This window comes from Malaya genurostris, chromosome 3 (assembly GCF_030247185.1).
Source record: "Malaya genurostris strain Urasoe2022 chromosome 3, Malgen_1.1, whole genome shotgun sequence".
In the NCBI taxonomy this organism is placed as follows: Eukaryota; Metazoa; Arthropoda; class Insecta; order Diptera; family Culicidae; genus Malaya; species Malaya genurostris.
This window is the reverse complement of record NC_080572.1, coordinates 188,115,708-188,137,991: the sequence shown is the minus strand read 5'-3', so window position 1 is coordinate 188,137,991 and position 22,284 is coordinate 188,115,708. Positions and strand designations below refer to the sequence as shown.

Genomic DNA, 22,284 nt, shown 5'->3' with positions numbered 1-22,284 from the left:
TCTGACTGAAGAACTGCTGAAAATTGGAACGCTCGGAAATGCATACCTCTACTTGTTCATCGAATATCTCGGCTTTGAAGGCTTGTATCATAAATCTACCGTGACAAAGTCTAGATAATTTAGTTTAGATGCGATTAGTACATAAAAACATATATGTTATCGCGATAAACATAATTTTCTGTGAAACAAAGTCAGTTTCAATGCATCCGCCATTTTTTTAGCTTTGGTTTACCGATAGCATTCTGAAAAAGGAGAGAGAAGTAAAATTGGCTCGACAAGACTGCCAAACACACAGACATTCAATCTTTGTGAAAGTTGAATATTTTTTCATTGTTCATTGGACTTCATGTAATGTCCAACCCATACGATAGATTAATGTGATAAAACTTCTCATCAAAATAATAAAATGTATGCTGGCAACCCGGTATAGTTTGCTCATATACGAGAGAGTACAATAGAAATACGATGTACAGAAGGAATTAGGCGAGCCACGCGGTCGATTTAAAACTCAACACGCGACCCTCTATCCTCAGACCTTAAAGCTAAAACACACATCGTCATGTAATTCAGAAACCGGGAGTCGTATCCGGACGAAATTCAGGCATTCCGTATGTGATATCAAGCTGGTCATTTGAACCTAAGTTTGTGCAAATACATAGTACTTTAAACCTAATACTTCTCGAATATCATATTAGTATGTTGGTATTCATTAGTTATTCTAAATACTGTTTTTATCAAGCGATTTACTATTACAAATTACCTTAAATAAAATACATTTATTTTGTACATGTCTTATAACTATTTCAGGTTTGTTTGTATCACTTCATCACTTTTATTCACTCATGGAAGAGAAAGAAGTCTAACAGAAAACAAAATTTAAATTGAAACTCCAATGGACTTAATGAAATGATAAAGAAGTTTCATGTAAGAAAGGTCACGACAAGCAAAATTGTCGCGAACTGGGACAATGCATAGTCTACCTTGGGTACGCAAGGAATTTATTAGTTAAGATCTGACATCACGATACTCCACGCATGTCCAAACGCATGATCAATATCGCGATAACCTTCGCCACAAGCACAATGATTAGTCACGGAAAGTCCAATTCGAAGGAGATGTGCATCTAACGTGTAGTGATTGGACATGAGTCTGGACATCACACGAATGAAGTCCCTACTTGCATCCAGTCCCCTAAACCATGCCTTTGTCGATATTTTAGGAATAATCAAATGCATCCACCGATCCAGATCATCTTTACCCCAAGAAGCTTGCCAGTTGGCAAGTGTTCTTTGGCGGGACGCGCTATAGAATTCGTTGAAAGCAATCGGTCTCTCAAGAATTTCACCCTCAATAGCACCACGTTTGGCTAAAATATCGGCTCTTTTATTGCCTGGAATGGAGCAATGAGCCGGGACCCAAACTATTGTGATTTGATAATTGTTATTCAATACGTCGTTCAGATACTGTTTCATTTTACCCAAGAAAAACGGTTCATTTTTGCCAGCGGCTTTTGAGCGAATGGCTTCTATTGCACTCAGACTATCTCAAGCTATAATGAACTGCTGCTAACTCTGCTAGATAAACAGATGCGGGGTCTTGAAGCCTAAATGAGACCGAAACATTATTATTGAACTTACCAAACCCAGCAGTCTCTTCAATTCGTGATCCGTCCGCTTGCTCAACCTTGACGAACTGGAGGCAATACCCAATTTTTCGTTTGAGTGAGAAGTTGTCGAAAAAAGTGTCGAAACAACTTATTGTCCCATACAGGTTCTATGTTGAACAATCCATTGGAAATTGGGCCAACACCTCAAATCTCGTCCCGCTATTTTTTGTAAGGGTTTAACTGCAGTTTTAAATCAATCAGAAAGCATCAGAACTTTTCTTTAACTTTGCTAACAATTTCATCCTAATTTGTTTCAGTAATGTCATTTTGAGACATTATTTGTGTTTTACTCATATTTGTGTGAGGTATTGATTTCAACAGGATTCACAAAATTGAAAAAAAAATTGTCGACTTTTGACATTATCCATCGTTTGCAGAAAGTATCCAATTTTCTTCTTTGTGAGCTGAAAAGAACGGTCGAATTTGTTTAGGATATGGTTTGATTTGCTCAGTGAATCTATGTTTAATTTTCGTTTGAATTTGCTCCACTATGGATTCCATAGTAGGACCACAAAATATTGATGATAACGAATGAGCAGTTGATGAAAGGAAAATTGAATTGAAGTTTGAGCTTTTGGATTTGCGAGATTCCTAACTTCAATCATGTAATGATTTAAACAATCTATTAGCCGAATTTCCCAAAACAATTTCCGGATTCACATTGTTTTCGATAAGAGATTTGTATCTAAGACGATTATTTCTAAGGTGGTAAAATATAGAACTAATTGAATTAATCATTACTTTATTTGAAATCCTGAATATTATTGGAAAATGATTAGAATCATAGTCTGTTTGAGCAATCAGTTCATTCACAAAAGTTACATTAATCTGCTAGTTCCAGATCAATTGTAGATGGATTTGTCATAGATGATAAACTAGTTGGGCTATTTGGAAATAAAACTGGTCAGAAATCAGCGAAGAGTTCAATATGAAGAACTCTTCTGATCCTTTGTTTGGTTATTGCACGAAAGATGCTATTAAGAAAAAAATATATCGATACTTTGTGCGTTTTTGCAAATCTCATTTGATTCATTTGCTCATCAACGTACTGAAATTGTAAACATGTCGCATATTAAAAATTGGGTGACATGACGGATGTACCAATCGTATATTGACTAACAGGTACTTTAGGATTTCGACAATCAATCCCACCGATCCCACCGTCGCACAGCTATATAAACAACGAAATAGACTGTCCCTGCACTCCTGAGAGAGATTTTTTTTGTCGGACATGACATTGTCAATAATTGAATCTATGGTTTCTATCACAATCAGCGCATGAAAATTCTTTTGAGGGTTTCGTTCATTGAACAAACGTGTTTGCAAACGAATTACCGTAGGCGATTTGGGCCTATTATAAAAAAAACCGGAAATTTTTATCTTGCAAACCGGGAAAAACACGGGAGATTGAAATCGAAAATTCCACAGAAAAAAATTATGAATTTTATAGGTGACAGAATTCTACAAACGATACAATCCACAACTACTTAATGTTTCAAATGATGCAATATTCCACTCGCACAGAATTTTACATGCACTTGGCTACCAAGTGCTGCTGTATATATTTATATGTATCAATTATTCAGCAAGCAGATATGTGCTTCTGTGGTTCAGTCGATGAATCGATTTACTTTGTGATCTAATGTTTCTCGGTTCAAGTCCCGCTGTTGCTCTCGATCTTCTGTTTTTTTATTTCATTCGAGTTCAAGCCATGTAGTTTTCAAATCACACAGTTTTATATGTTCTTGAAGATAAGTTTGTATGAAATACGACGCTCCACACGGAGAACCCTTCGATCATAAAATTGCGATATCCCAGTTTTTGATTTTTGCGATAGTTGATTTAACTAATTTATTTTTGATTCAACCAATATGGTTTTTGATTTGCATATATTCAACTAGTTGAAAAATATGTTGTTTTGAATGCTGTCAAATGCCGGAGACAGTTGAAAGCAGAACAATAATTGCAATGCAAAATAAACAAGTTTTTTAGTTGAAATCTGTTCGCATCGCTTCAAAATGTCAATGAAAACAACATCGATGGTTAAAGCGTTTGGTGAAATTGTGTTCATTTGATTTGAAAAATTTATGATTCCATAACAAGTGTTTATCTAACAGAGGTGTTGTGATAAAGTTAACCTTGTTTAAGATGAAAAAGATTTGGTGACAAATTAGAAAATGTTAATGAATGACCATCTCGTAATCTTTCAGGTATGCGCCAAAATTTTATGCTTCAAATTCGATCATTGATTTACTTCCAGCAGACTGTTTTACTTCCAGCTGTTTGATACCGATGATGATGTTCATGCATTAGCAATAAAACGCTTTTTGACATGAACTTAATTTATGAAAGTAACAGGAGCGAAGGGTTTCAAACACACAGAACGCGCTGCGATTGAATGGCGCGTTTGAATTGCCGTCACAAAATTCCAATTCCCAGCGGTTGATGCACCCAAGCTCATATAAATTGACTAAAATTTTCGAAAATCAATATTGTTCGAATTGATTCAACTATTTGCAATGTCTAAAACAAATAAAACCGATTTATTTTTCAACTAACAGAATTTTGTTTCAATAACAACACCAGCTATTTCAACTAAAATAATTGTTGAAATTGAAAGGTATGTGTCCTCACTAATTGACAGCACTTTTTTTTCAAACAGTTAAATTAGTTGTTTCAACCATCGTTTCTGCTAATCGAAAAACAAAAATGACAGTTTAGTTAAAACAACAATCGATTAGTTGTACCAAATTTTAACCAATCGAACTCAGAAAATCAACTAATATTCTGGTTGAAATGGGATCGCGAGTGGTTCCGTGCATTTATGTGCATCGTATAAGATGTAAAATCACAAGATTTTTTCGAACTATGTCGCTCATCACTCTGTTCATGACACTGGGTCAAATCTTATTAAACGATTTATACTGATTACTTATTTATTCTATATGAGAAAAGTAAAATATGGTTGAAAATCTATACTGCTTTTCAGTGTCGTCAAAGAACTCAAATATCTTTAGAAAAGTTTCTTTTAATTTTTAGGAAATTTTAATTTTTGTTAAGGGGGTAATACTAATTTCGAGTAATATTTTTTTTTTGAGAAATTAGTTCTTATTGAAATACAAAAAATACATTTCAGAAATCATAATCTATGTACAGTACCAATTTTTCGGGATACATAATTTCTATAGAAAAAAAAGCTGTTTCAATCCACCTAGTGGTGTAATGATGCCTTTCTCATATCAAACAAACTATCATATAGAATGCTGTGGTATTCTTCAAAACAATTTTTTTCCGATTCTTGAAATATTAACTAGAATCGGTTTAGTTGACCGTTTACTGATAATGACTACCGATTTAGCATTTTTTCACGTTTTCGCCTCTTTAAATCATGGTATACAATTTTTAACACCCTTTACCCTATACAGCCGGAACCAGATTTCGGTTCCGGATGAAATTCAGGAATTCCTTACAAGACCACAGGACCTTCCATTGAAACCTAAGTGACTGGGAACCAGGATAGCCGAAATCAGTTTGTTTAGCCGTCTACCGATAATGACTATCGAATGAAGTAGTTTTGAGGTTAGTTTAAAATTTTTTCTTCGCTTTTTGTTTTGCCCCTCTAAGTGATGGTATAAAAGTTTTTACACACTTTACCCTATAATTCCGGAACCGAAAATCGGATCCAAATGAAATTTAGAAGTTTACTAAGATTATTCATTTCCATCAAACTTTGCTAAAATCGGCCACGCCATCTCTGAGAATAGTGAGTAAGTAATTTTAAACTGTAATTTTTGCACTAATCACCTTATAATTCCGGAACCGGCAGTCACATACAGATGGAATTCAGAAGTTTCGTGAAGGAATATGAGACCAGTCATTTGAATCTAAGTTTGTGAAAATCGGTCACGCCATCTCTGAGAAATATTAATTTACATATTATGATTTTTTTGCACATTTTACCCCATGACTCCGAAACCGGAAGTCAGATCGAAACAAACCTCAAGAGTTTTGTATGGAACCATAAGAGCTTTCATTTGAATCTAAGTTTGTAAAAATCGGTTAAAGCGTCTTCGAAAAAAGTTGGTGCATTTATTTTCACAATTTTTGCACATTTTATTTCATAATACCGGATCCGGAAATCGGATCTAAATAATATTCAGGAATTTTGTATGGGACCACAAGACCTTTCATTTAATTTCATTTAAGTTTGTGAAAATTGGTCTTGCCATCTCCGAGAAAAGTTAGTACAAAATAAACGTTACATACACACATACGAACATACACACACAGACATTTTGCGTACTCGACGAACTGAGTCGAATGGTATATGATACACGGCTCTCCGGTGCTCGGTTCAAAAGTCGGATTTTCACAGTGATTGCATATCCTTTCTATATGAGAAAGGCGAAACTGGTTTTGGAATTTCTCTGCGCCTCTCTAGATAATTTTTCCGAAGATGTATACACTGAAGTCTTTATTTATGCGAGTTTACGTACCGCATAAAAAACCGCATAACTCTGAAACTTCGCATAAAAAAACCGCATAACTCTGAAATTTCGCATAAAAAAGACCTTAGTGTATTTGATGTCGTATGTTTGATGACGTCGAAAATGTTATTATTCATTTTAATTTTTCTTTCGAAATTTTGACACTTTCATTAACTAAATACAAAAATATACATCGGGCCAACAAATGTAGTGTAGCTTTCTTGTCTTTCTTATATATAAATATTATGAAATCGTTGTGAAAACCAACATTTGTACCGACCATATACCATATACCATTCGACTCAGTTCGTCGAGTACATGAAATGTTTTCGCACTAACTTTGGCTGAACCGATTTTCACAAAATTAGATTCAAATGAAAAATCGAATGATCCCATAGACAATTCCTAAATTTCAATTCGATCCGGCTTCCGGATCCGGAGTTACGGGATAAAGAGAGTTGAACATTTCAAGCAGTTATACAGAGCAGTGAAAAAAAGGATTGCTGGGGATTCAAATCAGATCGAATCGATAGACCTTGTCAGTTGACGGTCATTCGTATCCATTTCGGCTATACCAGTCACCGGTCTCCGGTTCCGGAAGCACCGAAAATAGTGGTCTCAAATTCTAAAATTGAACGAACTCACTTCTCTCAGCGATTGATTATGGTCTTATGATTCTTCACATAACTCCTGAATTTCAACCGGATCTGACTTCCGGTTCCGGTATTACAAGGTTATGAATGTTGATAATTGCAAATCGTTTTATAAAGCTCACTAGTACGTACATTCCTTTCTCATTAATATTTCACGAGAAGTCGATGAAGTTTCATATTGGACATTTTAAATAACTGAGACCGGAACTGGAATCGGAAGACTGTCGAAGTTGCAGCAAGTTTTCAGGGGCCATTAAACAGTCAGACCGACGGATTCGAAGAGTTCCACAATCTGTTTCGAAAATTTCGTATTTTTTGTGTGGTCAAGCTGAGACATTTTTATCTTTTATCTTCCAGTCTTTACCTCAGCACCGTATTCAACAAAAATCAAACACCGGTATCATACATTCCTGCCTGCATCGTGATTCTGACTTCTTCAAAACGAGATCTTATTGATTGATGAAAATAGATTCTGTGAATAGAAATTCGAAAACCTGTTTTTCAGTAAATCTCGAAAAATTAATTTTGCACATAAATTAGGACTTTTGAAAAAAATAATCCCAATTTGCATTTCTATAATAATCAAAGCAAATTCCTTCTTTCTTTGAATAAAAATATTTATTTTATTCGAAATTAAGGTGTCATCTCCTACCGAAACGTTATGTAATCCTGAGAAACGTTTCTCAAGACACCTAAGCTCTTGAGCATTACGAAAAAGACAGCACTGACTTTTGGCTATCTTTATTTCCAGTTTCAGTCCACTGTGCACTGTGCGCTGACACTTCTGGAAAGTTTTTATGTACTCTTTGTTCGTCTTCCAGCGTGCATCGTTTCAGTTCCAATATTGTCTCCGAAATTTCAAATTAAATTGAAAATAAAACTTCTCCTTAGATCTGGGGTAGGAAAAGACTGGCACACATCAATCAGCACTACCAGTGAGGACACTTCAGCTGGGTTTAATACTATTTCAGCTACTTTTCTTTTATTCTGTAGAATGTGAAGTGCGATGATGTCTGCAAAAGTGCTCCTTGAATAGCAATAGATGCTAATCTAAATTGTCTAACAAACTCATTTCTTCTATGGAATGTCAAACGGCGACTGCGGCTGCGGCCCCAAAGGAATATAATTCTTCATCCATTTGCAACATTTCAGCAAATAAGCGCTAGACCAATTTGAGGAAAAAGTTTATTTCTAATTGCTCTCTTTTTTTTTTGTTGAAACAATGATGAAACTTGCTTATATCTAACCTTCTCTCGCCTAGCTTGAAGCAGCTAAACGAAGCACTCAGTCTCGAGAATCATCATTCGGTTTAAGTGCAGTGTCTTGAATCCAGCCTTCCGGTGCACATCCAAATGCAAGTGCAGTGCACACCTGGGAATTCGATTAAATCCGAGCATTTGAAATGAAATTGGCTTTCTGTTTTCTCATCCCGTTTTCCTTTTTTTTTCCTTTTCGTAGACTGCTAGAATAGATTGGATCATCGTCAAGGAAAAAGTTGGCGGGCAGCCCGGTAGCCGAGTTCCTTAAAACTACTATCAAGTGTAGCCAGTTACGGTTCCGCGTAACGCCTGGCCTGGCTGGCAGAGAAAGCAACTAACGCAGCACACCGGCTGCGAACTGGTGGCTGGCTGTGGTGGAGTCGTCAAGCAGAAGTATTATTGTGCGGGTTTAATTAAGACATCCCTGAAGCAGGCGATAAACCGCTGTGAAGAAAACAAAAAAAAAATAAAACAACACATTGTGGGTTTCTCATTTATTAACATTGCTCACGAAAACCGCAGCGTCGTCGATTGTCAATAGTTTAACCGATAACACGTAGCAATAACCATCGACTAGGAGCGTTTATAGGTTAAATTGTCCTTACTAGGGTTAACAACCGGCACTCACACACACACACAACACACAAGGGTCGACCCATTAACCACAATGGGAAAGCAGAACAGCAAACTGAAACCGGAGGTACTGGAGGATCTGAAGCAGAACACAGAATTTTCAGGTGAGTGTATGGATATGTTGAAACAACGAAATCTGATTTCAGGTCTTATTATTTTGGATAAATTCTGGTCCTAATTTTAAATCTACTCAAGATTAATTGCAAAGAAGAGCGGCTGTTTTGTTACAAGCACTTCATTCAAATTTTTGTAACTCAGAAATAATGTTTTGTATATCAAGTTTGAATATCTCGAGAAAGATGTTAGCAAATTCATTGCTTCTTCAATTTGAGGAAACAACTATTTCTTAAAACGAAGTCATTGTTAAGTATGTATTTTTTCACAGAGTGGATTTGTTATACTTTTACAGAATTACTACGATTCTATGAAAGTCCATTGAAAAAATTCGTTCACCCTTATCAAAAACCAATTTTTGTGTCGAATTGGTCTCTCAATTCGTACAAAACTAATAGTTTGTTGTATTGTACATGGTGGCCCGTTTTAATAACCTGATAGCTGCTTTTATATGCGTCTGAGATTTTTAAAATCTATGCAGACATCTTCGAGAAATTTATGCTTTTTGAAAAAAAAACTGTGATTCATACTATGCCATAAGATTACCACGGTAAAGCTGTAAAAGTGCGTTCTGTCGGTTAAGCCACTTATATAGTTATATTCTCGGAACCGAGAGTGAGAGTCATTTTTTTTTCTATTATTGCATTCGAAATATTTTTCATCGCTTTCTTCATTTTTTGTCATCATTCTGACAACCTTGCCAGAAGAATGGACTGCCTTTGATGTTGAACCACAGGGGGGGAAAATGGACCAAAAATGCAACGTTTTTTCGGAGGCATGATACATCTTAACACAGGCAGCTCACTTTTTTTACTTCTACGTAGTATCAATCAATTTTAAATTAGCGCAACCAGACTCTCTTTGGAATACAAATGGAAGTTTAACAGAAGATTCAAATTATGAAATAAATTGGGGTAAAACGGGTTAAATGGGTTAGTACTGTCATCCCTACTGTGCACGGAAAGACCGAAATCAGCATTTTGGCGAAAATATTAATTAATTTTCTGATTTTACTTTTGCTAATATAGATTTTTAATTCTCATTCCCTTAATAATAATAAAATATTTGTTAAAATGCCTATTTTTTAGTTGAAATCACCAATTAAACGTGCTGTCATTTCTTAGTTAAGGCACACTTCATTTCCATTCAACTAATTTTTTAGTTGAATGAGAGAAATAAAACGTTGTTTTCAACCAACATGAATGGTTGAATTGGCTGCTGCAATTTGCAGCTACATGGCGCACTGTCACCAAAAAAAAACGTTAATACGGTAATAACTACTAGCCACTAGATGACACACTACCACAGAAAAAAATCAGTCGCGGTTGTCTTTTCTATATTGGCAGGTATAGATACGATGTTGTATTGGAGAAAAAGAAATAAACGAAACATAAACTTCTTGTTGAAATTTTTTTAACTGAATCGCTGTTTTCTTCGACTTCGCCAAATTTCTCACTAAAAACTTTGAGCACTCGGAAAACAGAAACCGAATACAAGTAGTACATCGGACGGCGTAGCATCACTTGACATATACAATTTGAGTGCAGCATTCGAAACTCACTTCACTGTTCCGCGTAAAAACATTATTACGCACAATCGCTTCGAATGCGCACAAATTCTGAATAAATACACTTTCCACTAAGAGTGTAGGTCATTTTTACAGATCGGTTTAGAAATTTATATATATGCATATATCGTAACACATGCGAAAAACATCTAAACAATTTGCAAACAGTTTCAACAAGACTGTCGTTTTTAGCTTTATAATGGATTGTTTTGCTTTGACACTTCTCATGAATTTTTGGCTTATAAAACCAATTTCATTTTTGTTTTCTTTGTGCTGTCCTTCAGCAATGTTGGTGATAGATAAATAGAAACAAATTTTCTGATTTTAATAACAAAATTAGTTGTCAATGAGAACTTCGTGTTGGATTGAAATATTGCTGGTTTGAGTCCAGGATATTCGCCAACTAAACACATTCTCTAAAAATAAGAGTTTTTTTTCAGCATAGTAAATTCTTAATTTAAACTAATTTCATAGTTATTTTGGAAATTTTGTTGTTAAAATCAACTAATTCAAAAACAGTAATGCGAATTAGGCGCAGAGTTAATTTCGGTCGTTCCGTGTCTGTATTTAGATCACTGAAGCATTCTGTGTAATTTGGACCAATATTGATAGGTCGTATTTTCATCTGCTTCTGGGTTGTTAATCAGAATTAGTTGTCAATGAGAAAATTTCGGTAAAACGATATTGCATGATTCATGTGATCAAAGAAACTATCAGTTAACTAATTTTTGGAGACCTGGATCTGTCGTGGTTAGCCATAATTGGCCCAAACACCGATCTATAGAACTTTTTTTTCTGTATATTTAGGGAAGAAGAAGATTTGGGGTAAACCACAATACACTGAGGTCTTTTTTTATGCGGTCTTTTTTTATGCGGTTTTTTTTACGCGACTTTTTTTATGCGAATTTTCAGAGTTATGCGGTTTTTTTTTATGCGAAGTTTCAGAGTTATGCGGTTTTTTTTTATGCGAATTTTCAGAGTTATGCGGTTTGCCCTTCTGCGGTCTTTTTTTATGCGAAGTTTCAGAGTTATGCGGTTTTTTTTTATGCGAATTTTCAGAGTTATGCGGTTTTTTTTTATGCGAATTTTCAGAGTTATGCGGTTTTTTTTTATGCGTTTTTTTTATGCGGTACGTAAATTCGCATAAAAAAGACTTCAGTGTATAGTTATTTGCGGTCTTTCTGATTAACAGAAATCCATTTACAGAACTTATGAACATGTCAAGAGTACATTTTGATTAGTCGAATTCATTTCCTCAGAGTTTTACAGTCAGTCTTTGAAGTAAAGTCAGTAAAAAAAGAAATACCGCACGGAACTCCTCGCGATCGTAAAACAACCAAAATATTAGTTGTTTTTCTGAATTTGATTGGTTAAAATTTGGTACAACCAATCGATTGTTGTTTTTTTTAACTTGTCATTTTTGTTTTTCGATCAACAGAAACGATGGTTGAAATAACAAAATTTTTGGTTGAAAAAAAGATGCTGTCAGTTAGTCAAGACACACACCTTTCAATTTCAATAAAGATTTTAGTTACAACAACCGACCTTGTTTTTGATTTAACAGTTATGTGAGTTGAAAAACAAATCGGTTTTAGTTGTTTTAGATATTACAATTTTTAAAATGGAAATTCGGTACGTTAAGATATATAAAAAAATATGTAATATTTAATATAAATAATATACCGCCTTTTAGTAGTGCTAGTGTCAACGAAACTTTCTAATTGTGACCACTATATTACTTACGAACAAAAAGTCGAACCGAATGCACTGATTTTTATGTTTTGAGCCATTGCAACTTACAGTTTCAACAGATTTCATGAATGAATATTAAACATTTTCAATTTAATCACTTTGTTCATACAATTTTTGTACATGACTTGAGGATAACATGATGCTTATTCATTAACATGCATTTCACGATGGAGAATTAAGTTGGTTTTAAGGCCAAAATTCAAACGCATACAATTGGGTTCTAGTTTTGGTTAAACACGTTTTGTTAATTGCAATATCTCTAACGGCTATCAGTTCTGTGCATAGCACTTTTATATCAATCGTTTCTTCTTGCAACATCATAGCAGTAAAGATGTAGATAATTTATCATCACATTAATATTCTGACAACTAGTGTTATGATAAACATTAATTTACTATCATTCAAACGTACAAGGAAAGACCGAAATCAGCATTTTGGCGAGAAAATTAGTTCATTTTCTGATTTTAGTTAGTTATTTTTTGAGACAACTAACAAAATCTTACTTTTGCTAATTTAGATTTTTTAATACTCATTCCATTAATAATAATAAAATATTTGTTGAAATGGATATTTTTTTAGTTGAATTCACCAATTAAACGGGCTGTCATTTCTTAGCTAGGGCACACTTCATATCCATTCAACTAATTTTTTAGTTGAATTAGAGAAATAAAACGTTGTTTTCAACCAACGTAAATGGTTGAATTGGTTTCTGCAATTTGCAGCTATATGGCGTTCTGTCACCGAATAAAACATTAACACCGTGATGACTACTAGCCACTAGATGGCACTACTACTGAAAAAAATTTCAGTCGCGGTTGTCTTTTATATATTGGCAGATATAATTACGATGTTGTTTTGGAGAAAAAGACATAAACGAAACATAAACTTCTTTTTACAAATTTTTCTACTAAATCGCAATACAAGTAGTACCCCTACAGAAACCGAATACAAGTAGTACCCCGGACGGCGTAGCCCGGAAGGTTGGAAGATACAAAAAACATCACTTGACATATACAATTAGTGTGCAACATTCGAAACTCACTTCACTGTTCCACGTAAAAACATTATTACGCACAATCGCTTCAAATGCGCACAAATTCTGAACTAATGCAATTTCCACTAACAGTTTACGTCATTTTTACATATCGGTTTAGAAATTTATATATGGATATGTCCTAACACATGCGAAAAACATCTAAACAATTTGAAAGCAGTTTCAATAAGACTGTCCTTCTTAGCTTTTTAATGGATTGTTTTGCTTTGACACTTCTCATGAGTTTTTGGCTAATAAACTTGGTTATAAAACCCATTTCATTTCTGTTCTCTTTGTGCTGTCCTTCAGTAATGATGGTGATATATAAATAAAAACAATTTTTTTGATTTTAATAACAAAATTAGTTGTCAATGAGAATTTCGTGTTGGATTGAAATATTGCAGGTTTGTGTCCAGGATATTCGCCAACTAAACACATTCTCTGAAAATGAGTGTTTTTTCAGCAAAGTAAACTCTCAATTTTAACTAATTTTATAGTTATTTTGGAAATTTTGTTGTTAAAATCAACTAATACAAAAACAGTAATGCGAATTAGGCGCAGAGCTAATTTCGGTCGTTCCGTGATAATAAGCGAATTTCGTTTGCATGAAAATGTTTAGGAAACGCTTTTGGATTTCAACTAAAGTAATGGTTGCTTTGTGCTGTTTTTGACATAGACAGCATTGAAAACAACATATTTTTCAACTACTTCAATACGTGCAAATCAAATAGCAAATTGAACATAGCAAATTGGTTGAATAAACTAATTATTAAACAACAACAAAAATAAAAAATCGCGAGATCGTAATTTTTTGATTTGAGGGTTTTCCGTGCGACTTTAAAGATGTTTACTTAGAATTGTGTGAAATTATTAGATAAAGTGTCATTTTTTATCCTATCCTTTTTTCTCTACTGTGCACTGCACGAGCCATTTCCGCAAATTTCCAAAAGAATCAAAATCCCGCTCAAAAAGTGCGTTACCCAACAAGGCAAAGCGGTGGTAGTCGGATGGAGCCAGATCTAGTGAGTAAGCCGCACGGCTAAGCACTTCCCAGCGTGTTGCTAACTCCTTTTGACTTGAACGATGGTGCATTGTCGTAGAGTAAAGTCACCTTTTTCTGTCTATCTATAATCTGGTCGATTTTCTGCAATTGCTTGGCTTGAATCGTTCATTTGTTGTTGGCAGTGTCAGCAGGTAGTAGATTAGAAAAAATGGTCAAAACAAAAAACATACAGATCTTAGAAAAACTTTTATCAATCTGCAGGGCGAGAAAGGCTGAAAAATTCGCCGGGTTTTCCGAGTATTATCAAAAATAGCTCTGAAAAATGCATGGTAAAAAATGCATTGTTATCTTTCACAATTATTTTCAAAAATAATGCGAAGACAGAATATGTTTTCTTCAAATAAACTCATTTTCATCTACGGAGGGTTTATTCAGATACAATATTGTCAAAAATCTCATTACTTTTTAGGAAAATTTAACAATTTCCATCTAACAGACTTCGTTATACTGCGACAATTTGAAAGCCCTTCAATGATACGGAAAGTATAATTGCGAAGTTGTAAATTTGTTTTTTCAGTTTTTCATGAAATACAGTCAGTTTAAAAAAATATATAAAGTCCAAACCGTTTTGAATTTGTTTCGTGTGAGGCAAAATGACCAGCTTACTAGCTCTGTTCAATTCTTGGATTCAAAATTGCGTTGATGGTTGCAGTATTCTAGGTTTCAAGAGTATTGAGTTCAAGACGTAATTTAGATTACTATAATATTGATGCTTTACTATAACTTAATGTTTGCAACTCATCGAATATCCATTTGAAATATTACTTAGAAATTATCGCTTACTTGCTTGCTCTAGTTTAGTACTTCCTAGCAGAACTTGCAGTGAAACACCGTCCGAAGTGAAAAACCAGAACAATGCAAAACAGAGTTTTTTAATAAAAAATTTTATATATGAGCTTAAAACCTGATAAATTCATCAGGTTTGAAGCAATAGAATGATGGTTTGTAGTTTTGTTGATTATAAAAAGAAACATTTTACTGCTACATTATTCAACTTATAGTGTTTCAACAGTGCATGTTTTTCTAACATAGTGTATATAATCTCATATGTGAAATAACAAAACTATAATAAATATAACTTTTCAAAAAAGCTTATAATCGATAAACAACGTGTGACGTGAATTTGATTTCAATATACTTGGACCCTGGAGCGCTGTAACCAACGAAGCAATTTTTAATCCAAGACTTGCATGGAATTAGCATGCTTCTCGCTTTTGCTTGCGGATTTTCTTCGGGTTATTGGAAAATTTATCTTATTCTGCGGAAAACTAGCTTTATTTCGTTTGTGAATTGAATTAGCATCGTTTCAAAATAATTTCTAATTTATTTAGTGCGGTAAAAGACAACGAAATCGGTTATATAAAATTCGTTGAATTTTCATGAAAAACGTGGAAAGCTTTCCCAAAAAGGTGTCTGAATGTTATCCTTGCACCCCAAATAAGTTTTATTCGAAAAAAATTTCAAATCTAATTATTTTTTTTCAGTAAAGATATTCCATCTGATGCTAACTTCAATCGATTAGTGAAAAAGTAAAGCTTAGATAGTCGCTTTGAATTCCTTGTAGAGTGTCAAACATATAATATTTAAATATTTCTGTGCAGATTTTTAAATTTTTTGTGCTTTGAAACTAGTATAATATAAATCAATATCAATATAAATCAATAAAAGTACTAAAGTACCTAGCTATTTACTTAACATTCCTCAAAAAGTACCCCCTAGCAACTATTCTCGAAGTCATTTGTTTAACTGGTGTACCGGCCCTACCTACTGCATTGTATTTGTAGAATTTTTATATCGTTGAAGCATATCACCGCTGGAAGTAACAAAAAAAAAATGCAATTTCACATGTAATTCGAACTGAAACATGTCTTACGACATTTCCGAAAAAAAGACTTCCAACGCATATCCGAAACAAAGTCGCTCGTTAGGTCATAAAAGCAGGAAATTGCGAGAAACACCATCTGTCGGCACCGGTCCGCACTTGCAATGGCAGATGTGCCGAAAAGCATGGAGGATAACTTTCAGCATCGTGGGCAACATTAGCATCTCCCGGTTTTTTTGTGTCCTTGTTACCGTCGTCATCATCATCATCATCGTCGTAGTCGTCGTCGTTGACGTCGTGCCTGCGAAACAACGGTGGACCAGCATTTGCCATCCTTGTGATTCGCTCTCGGCAAAATAAACACTTCATGATAGCAATTTGGGACGAGTGTACGCTTTACACACTCCAGGATAGAGAAATGAGCCTGTTATATAAATAGAGAAATAAAACTCGACAATTTGATTTCCGAGTGTAGTTTCACTGTTGGTGATATTTGCGTTGTATTCCGTTTTTAAGAAGTCCGTTGTCGCGCTCAGATAACGTGAAATGATTTCTGTTTTCATGAACAGGTAGATACGGAAACTCGAACCAAATTTATCTTGAGTCCGGTGTTTCAATTATTTAAATTTCATTCTCTGTGAATAGAAAAATACATTGAAACATGTTTTTTCTCGTGCTGTTATCTTTTCATGTTTTTCCTTAACATAATGGCTTGGGTAGAAAAATTTAATGCATGTGGTTTTGGGTGACCACGTTTGCAGCTGATTGGCTAATGAGAGTTGGTTAGAGAATTTTTTAAGACTGTCCCAGAAAGTATGGAAGCGGAAGAAGGACGTTTCAGTGCGGGATGTGACCAGAACACTTCGAAGTCAAATGTTTTTCATGCTTAACGCTCCTATATATTTTTTATTTTGCGTAAAAATACTTGTATGCCACGAACCTGAGCAACATCTCCCAACCGATTGTACATCAGGAACTTAGCTCGGACCACTATCCGGTGGTGGCTGAAGTCTGTGGACTGAGGAGCAGACTTCAGCCACCACCGGATAGTGGTCCGAGCTGAGTTCCTGATGTACAATCGGTTGGGAGATGTTGCTCAGGTTCGTGGCATACAAGTATTTTTACGCAAAATAAAAAATATATAGGAGCGTTAAGTACATCGACTTTAAAAAAATAGTACATTTTTAGTACGCATTTTATCTAACAATAGTGAATACAAATCACAAGCAAATTATTATTAGATGATTTTCTAATTCAATAAAAACTAAAAAAAATGCATGAAGTGATCATCAAACATTTATTGCACAAAACTGCTCAATTTTTTTCTGATAAACGAATATTTTTGATGATAATTTTAATATAGTGTATTCTTACTTTTTGGTGGGGATATTGTCACTGTTCTTTCTGTCGTTTTATATTGCGGCAATTCGAAATTCGTTGAGTTAACGATTTAAAATCTGGGTTTTTTTAGTTGTGGAAAATACAGTACATTCCTATTGTAAAATACAATACAAATTAATACATACAGTCAGTGTTGGGAAAATCATGATCAGAAAAAGTTCATTATACTAGCACTCGTGAAAAAATAAGATTTTCTAAAAAAAAACTCAGTGACTGACTCATTCCACAAAACTCTGAACCTCGAAGTTCACAAGTGATTTTTAGCGTCAGCGGGACTTGATAACGAATTTTCACCCACAGAAACGTCGCTAAAGAGATAATCGATAGGGAGGAGAGTCTCGGATGATATTTCGATGCAGAATTTCCACTAGCTCCAGTTCAGCACCGAAGTGATTCGTACAAGACTTCATAATAAGATAATTTACTTCTAATAGATGTATAAACAAATAATGTGGAGACGGTACGACCACTTTGTTGTAATTTATTGAAAGATGGCTTTTTGGTCAAGTGTTGCTTTACAAAATATTTATTTTGCGTTAAAAGCCGACGTTTCGAAGGAATATCCCTTCATCTTCAGGGCAACTATAAGGTTAACATACATGATTAGTCACAGTTTTCACATTGTACAATTTCATAACAAATTGTTTACTCACAAACGACAACAAATATTTTTCGTCAAGTGGATTGAAACATTTAAAATGATCAAAAACGGGAACGGCTACTCTACACTAAAAGCACAAACGGTGTGAAAACATTAATTTTAAACGAACTACGATTTGAATTTGTATGCTTGTTTTAACTTACACAGTCACTTCCCCCGCACATCAAACCAGATTAAACATTGAAATATTTCTCAGTCATGGCTGATAATAGGGTAAAAATCAGAAAGAGATAGATGAGCAGCAATAGACAGCGAAAATGAGGAGATGTACACGTAGAAAAAGAGAGATACTGTTGTTATTGTGAGAGAGAGTACAACAAACCAGAGTATGCTGCATTTAAATTATGTGTATTGTTTCTAAAGTTAATGGTGGAACCATCTGTGAAAATGTGACACATTTCTAAAATTTGCAGTGCATTGATCCTATTATCTTGATCTAGAATCTTTGCACTGTCCAAATCAAAACTGTGTTCAGATTCAATCATGTGCACCATTAACGCTGTCTTTTTATATTCATCCGCTTTGCTCTCACTCTGATCGGTGCCCGACGAGTTCAATGCTTAATCTGGTTTGATGTGCGGGGGAAGTGACTGTGTAAGTTAAAACAAGCATACAAATTTAAATCGTAGTTCGTTTAAAATTAATGTTTTCACATCGTTTGTGCTTTTAGTGTAGAGTAACCGTTCCCGTTTTTGATCATTTTAAATGTTTCAATCCACTTGACGAAAAATATTTTTTGTCGTTTGTGAGTAAACAATTTGTTATGAAATTGTACAATGTGTAAACTGTGACTAATCATGTATGTTAACCTTATAGTTGCCCTGAAGATGAAGGGTTATTCCTTCGAAACGTCGGCTTTTAACGCAAAATAAATATTTTGTAAAGCAACACTTGACCAAAAAGCCATCTTTCAATAAATTAAACAAATAATATAATAATATCTAATAAAAATTAAAGATGTAAAACTTTCGCATTATTTCCTCTTGAAACGATGTCATTTCGCCTAAAGTAATTTCGCCGAAAGTCATATCGTCGTAAGGCGTTTTACCAAAGAATTCTTTTTGCCGAAAGGGTAATTTCGCCGAAAGTTAATTTCGAATACATCACGTAGGGTAACGGCTCCCTATTTCATCTGAGCTTCTATTTCCATCTCATCCCTTCACCTCATTACTTTGAACATGAATAATATTTTAAAACCTACCTGAACCAAACTGTGAAATGTTTTAAAATGATTATAAAAGCTATCGTCACACTTTCCTATTGAAAGAAATGGTTTTAAGTTCTTCGGTTATCGTTGTTTTCATTTCAAATAAATTCATTTTTCAATTTAGGACACATTTTCGTCTCAAGATTTACAGTTCGTCATGTTTCTGATTATCTACTAATCAATTCGTCTCAAAACATGATCACTTTTTCGCACAATTACACTACCATTGAATGCTAGATGACTTCATAATTAGTAATGTTCACTTGCTACTTGTTTAATTAACGATTTAATACTTCAAAAACTACTCGACAAACAATGAAAGTCTTTAAAAATATGAGATGAAAGTTTTTCACTTAGTTCACTTGATTGCGCTTTGTTTTCATCTCATTTGGTTTCGCAAAGTTGCCAAGTTATCTCATAATGTTACAAAACAAAAATTATTTTTCTTCTTCAAAATCTCATCAAAAAGTATGTTTTTTGGTATCCGTGACATTAGTTTAATTGTATTATTGATATTAATATTTCAATAAAACTGTTTTGGCTTCGAATATTACCAGGAAGAGCATGTTAAATACTAATGAAATAACCATTGTGGCAAATCTAGTAGCACTGGTTTCATTCCGCTATACGTCAACATAACGCTGTGAAGTGTGTGTGTTTCATCGGCTGTGCACAGAGATGCCAGATATTTTCATAGAAAATATGTATTACGTTGCATAGAAACTCTATATCTGGTCTATTTGTTTTCACTAATAAAATCTGTTAACATCATTTTATTAGTGAAAACAGATAGACCAGATATAGACTTTCTATGCAACGTAATACATATTCTATGAAAATATCTGGCTTCAAATAGTTCAAATTGGTTCCAAATTTTAATATAAATGTTTGTCAGTGTTCATAATCAATTATCTACATAAAAGATTTCCACTTTAACATGTGATTTGTCCGTTGATTAATAAACTTTTAAAGAATCACTGCAATCAAATACTAATAGATACTCAGAGAGAAAAGTCTAATTTTTTACTTCTTTCTTTATATGAACCTGTACAAATCTGTATTAAATTTAGGAAATCTTTCAAAATCGGTACTTTGATTTAAACCAGTATGCGAACGCAAAAATCTATACAATACATATAAATCTGTATAAATGGCATCTCTGGCTCTACACTTTGTTTTAAGAAGGGCTAATGAATAAATAGTAACAATCACAGTTTTGTTTTTATTTAAAGTTCACCAAATTAACTTTTCAGTAAAATTTTAAATTTAAAGCGAGGGGTAACGGAAACGACTGAAAAATTTTTAATCGTTTAAATGATTTCAAACTGGTTCTAAAAATATCGTATATTGTCTCATAGTTGGCATTAGGCCGTTTTTAAGAAGAATTCTGACATTTTGAACCTGAGAGTGTAATAGTGGAATATTTCGTTTTGATTGCTGTCGCCATTGCTAATTTATAGGATCAATAAAGGATCAACGATAGGATGGATTAAAATCCATTGAGATGAAATTAGGAGCAGAGTAGTGAACATTTCATAAGTGTTTTTTGCTGTTTTATGAACATTATTTTAATTTCCAAGGAATGTGAATCAAATCTCTATGTGGAGCAAGGCGAATGAAGCAGTAATATGAAATAGTTATGGTGATTTTAGTGGCTAAATCGAGGTTTGAAGGCGACGTCCTTACAAATGAGATGAAATAGGGAGCCCTTACCCTAATTAATTAAAAAACTGCAAACTCTGGTTATTCATTAAAATGTGTTTTTGTGTTTCCTAGATAATTGATGTGGTGCGGCCTCATAACCGAAGCCTAGATAGCGACGCCAACTGAGTTGACCGCCGACCCGTCGTCGGAAGCGGCGATCTCTCGCATACAAACCTGTAACCGTCTTGTTTGCCCAATCTACTCAAAACTAGGTTTCATTTCTTAAGCTAGGTCCGTAAGTGCGGTATGGAGGTGGGTTATCACACGAACAAAGTGATGTGGCGAAGTTGTAACGGGTGGCAACTACAATTTTGGAATTTTTTTCTCAAGCTGTCAAAAAAAGACAAACATATTTAAAGAAGATCTGATTTATTGAAAGCGTTGTACGGCCTTCATGTCAATTTTGTGAATGCATCTCTTGATTCTACCAATCAACTGATTGCAATTCGTGGCTCTCCAGTTATTTTTGTACACCAAGAAGCTCAAAACTCCGAAGAAATCTTCGATTGAGCGACACTGAGGCAGATTTGTCGTGTTGTGGTTTTTGTGTACAAATGGGATCGAATGGGTATTCAGTAACGATTGTGTTTTTTTTGGCGTAATGCGATGATGTTTTATCCGGCCAAAACACGTATTGTCCATCAGCATGATGTTTTTGAAGAAACGGGATCCAAGTTTCCTTCAAACATTCGTTGTGGTACACATCTTGATTGATTGCAAACCAGAAGGCTTGAACCATGGCTTAGAAATACCTTTCTCGGAAATGGCAATATACAGCATCACCTTCTGTTCGAACTTCTGTTTAAACTTATATTTTAAGTTCGGAGGTGCAATAGAACTATCCATTGAATAGTATCAATCGTTTCCGGGAATCTACGTCTTCGAAAGAGGGAAATAACTTTCGTCGTCCAAAACAAAACTTTTTCCGGAATAATTTTTGATCAACAAGCGGCATTGGGACTTAAGCGTTGAAATCTATGCGTCAGTATATTCCGGGGCTCGTGTCTTCTTTCGGCACTTTATTCCGACTCTTTTCAATGTTTTGCAGATGTACTGGTGAGAACAGTTGAATTTTTTTGAGGCATCCCGTTGCCTCAGTGAATGCTTGTTGTTGAAGGCACGAGAAAGAGAACGAAGTCCTTTTGCGTCCATAATTTGGCTGGTCTTCCACTAACTTTCTTGCGAGCAGTTATTGGGGATCTTAGGATATGGTAAAGAGTCAAAGCCGCAACATTTTCGCTTTTAAAATGTTGTACCGTATA

The 22,284-nt window shown here is 34.5% G+C and overlaps 1 protein-coding gene across 2 annotated transcripts in view; it reads left to right on the top strand.

Annotated features, from left to right (window-relative positions):
* LOC131438782 (neurocalcin homolog) overlaps window positions 1-22,284 on the top strand; it is a 527,871-nt gene that overhangs the window by 483,012 nt on the left and 22,575 nt on the right. For both annotated transcript variants that reach the window (XM_058609044.1, XM_058609043.1), the window contains exon 2: window positions 8,265-8,802. In XM_058609044.1, coding sequence (XP_058465027.1) covers window positions 8,733-8,802 — 70 coding nt within the window. In that variant the 5' untranslated portion in view covers window positions 8,265-8,732. The remainder of the gene's footprint in view (window positions 1-8,264; window positions 8,803-22,284) is intronic.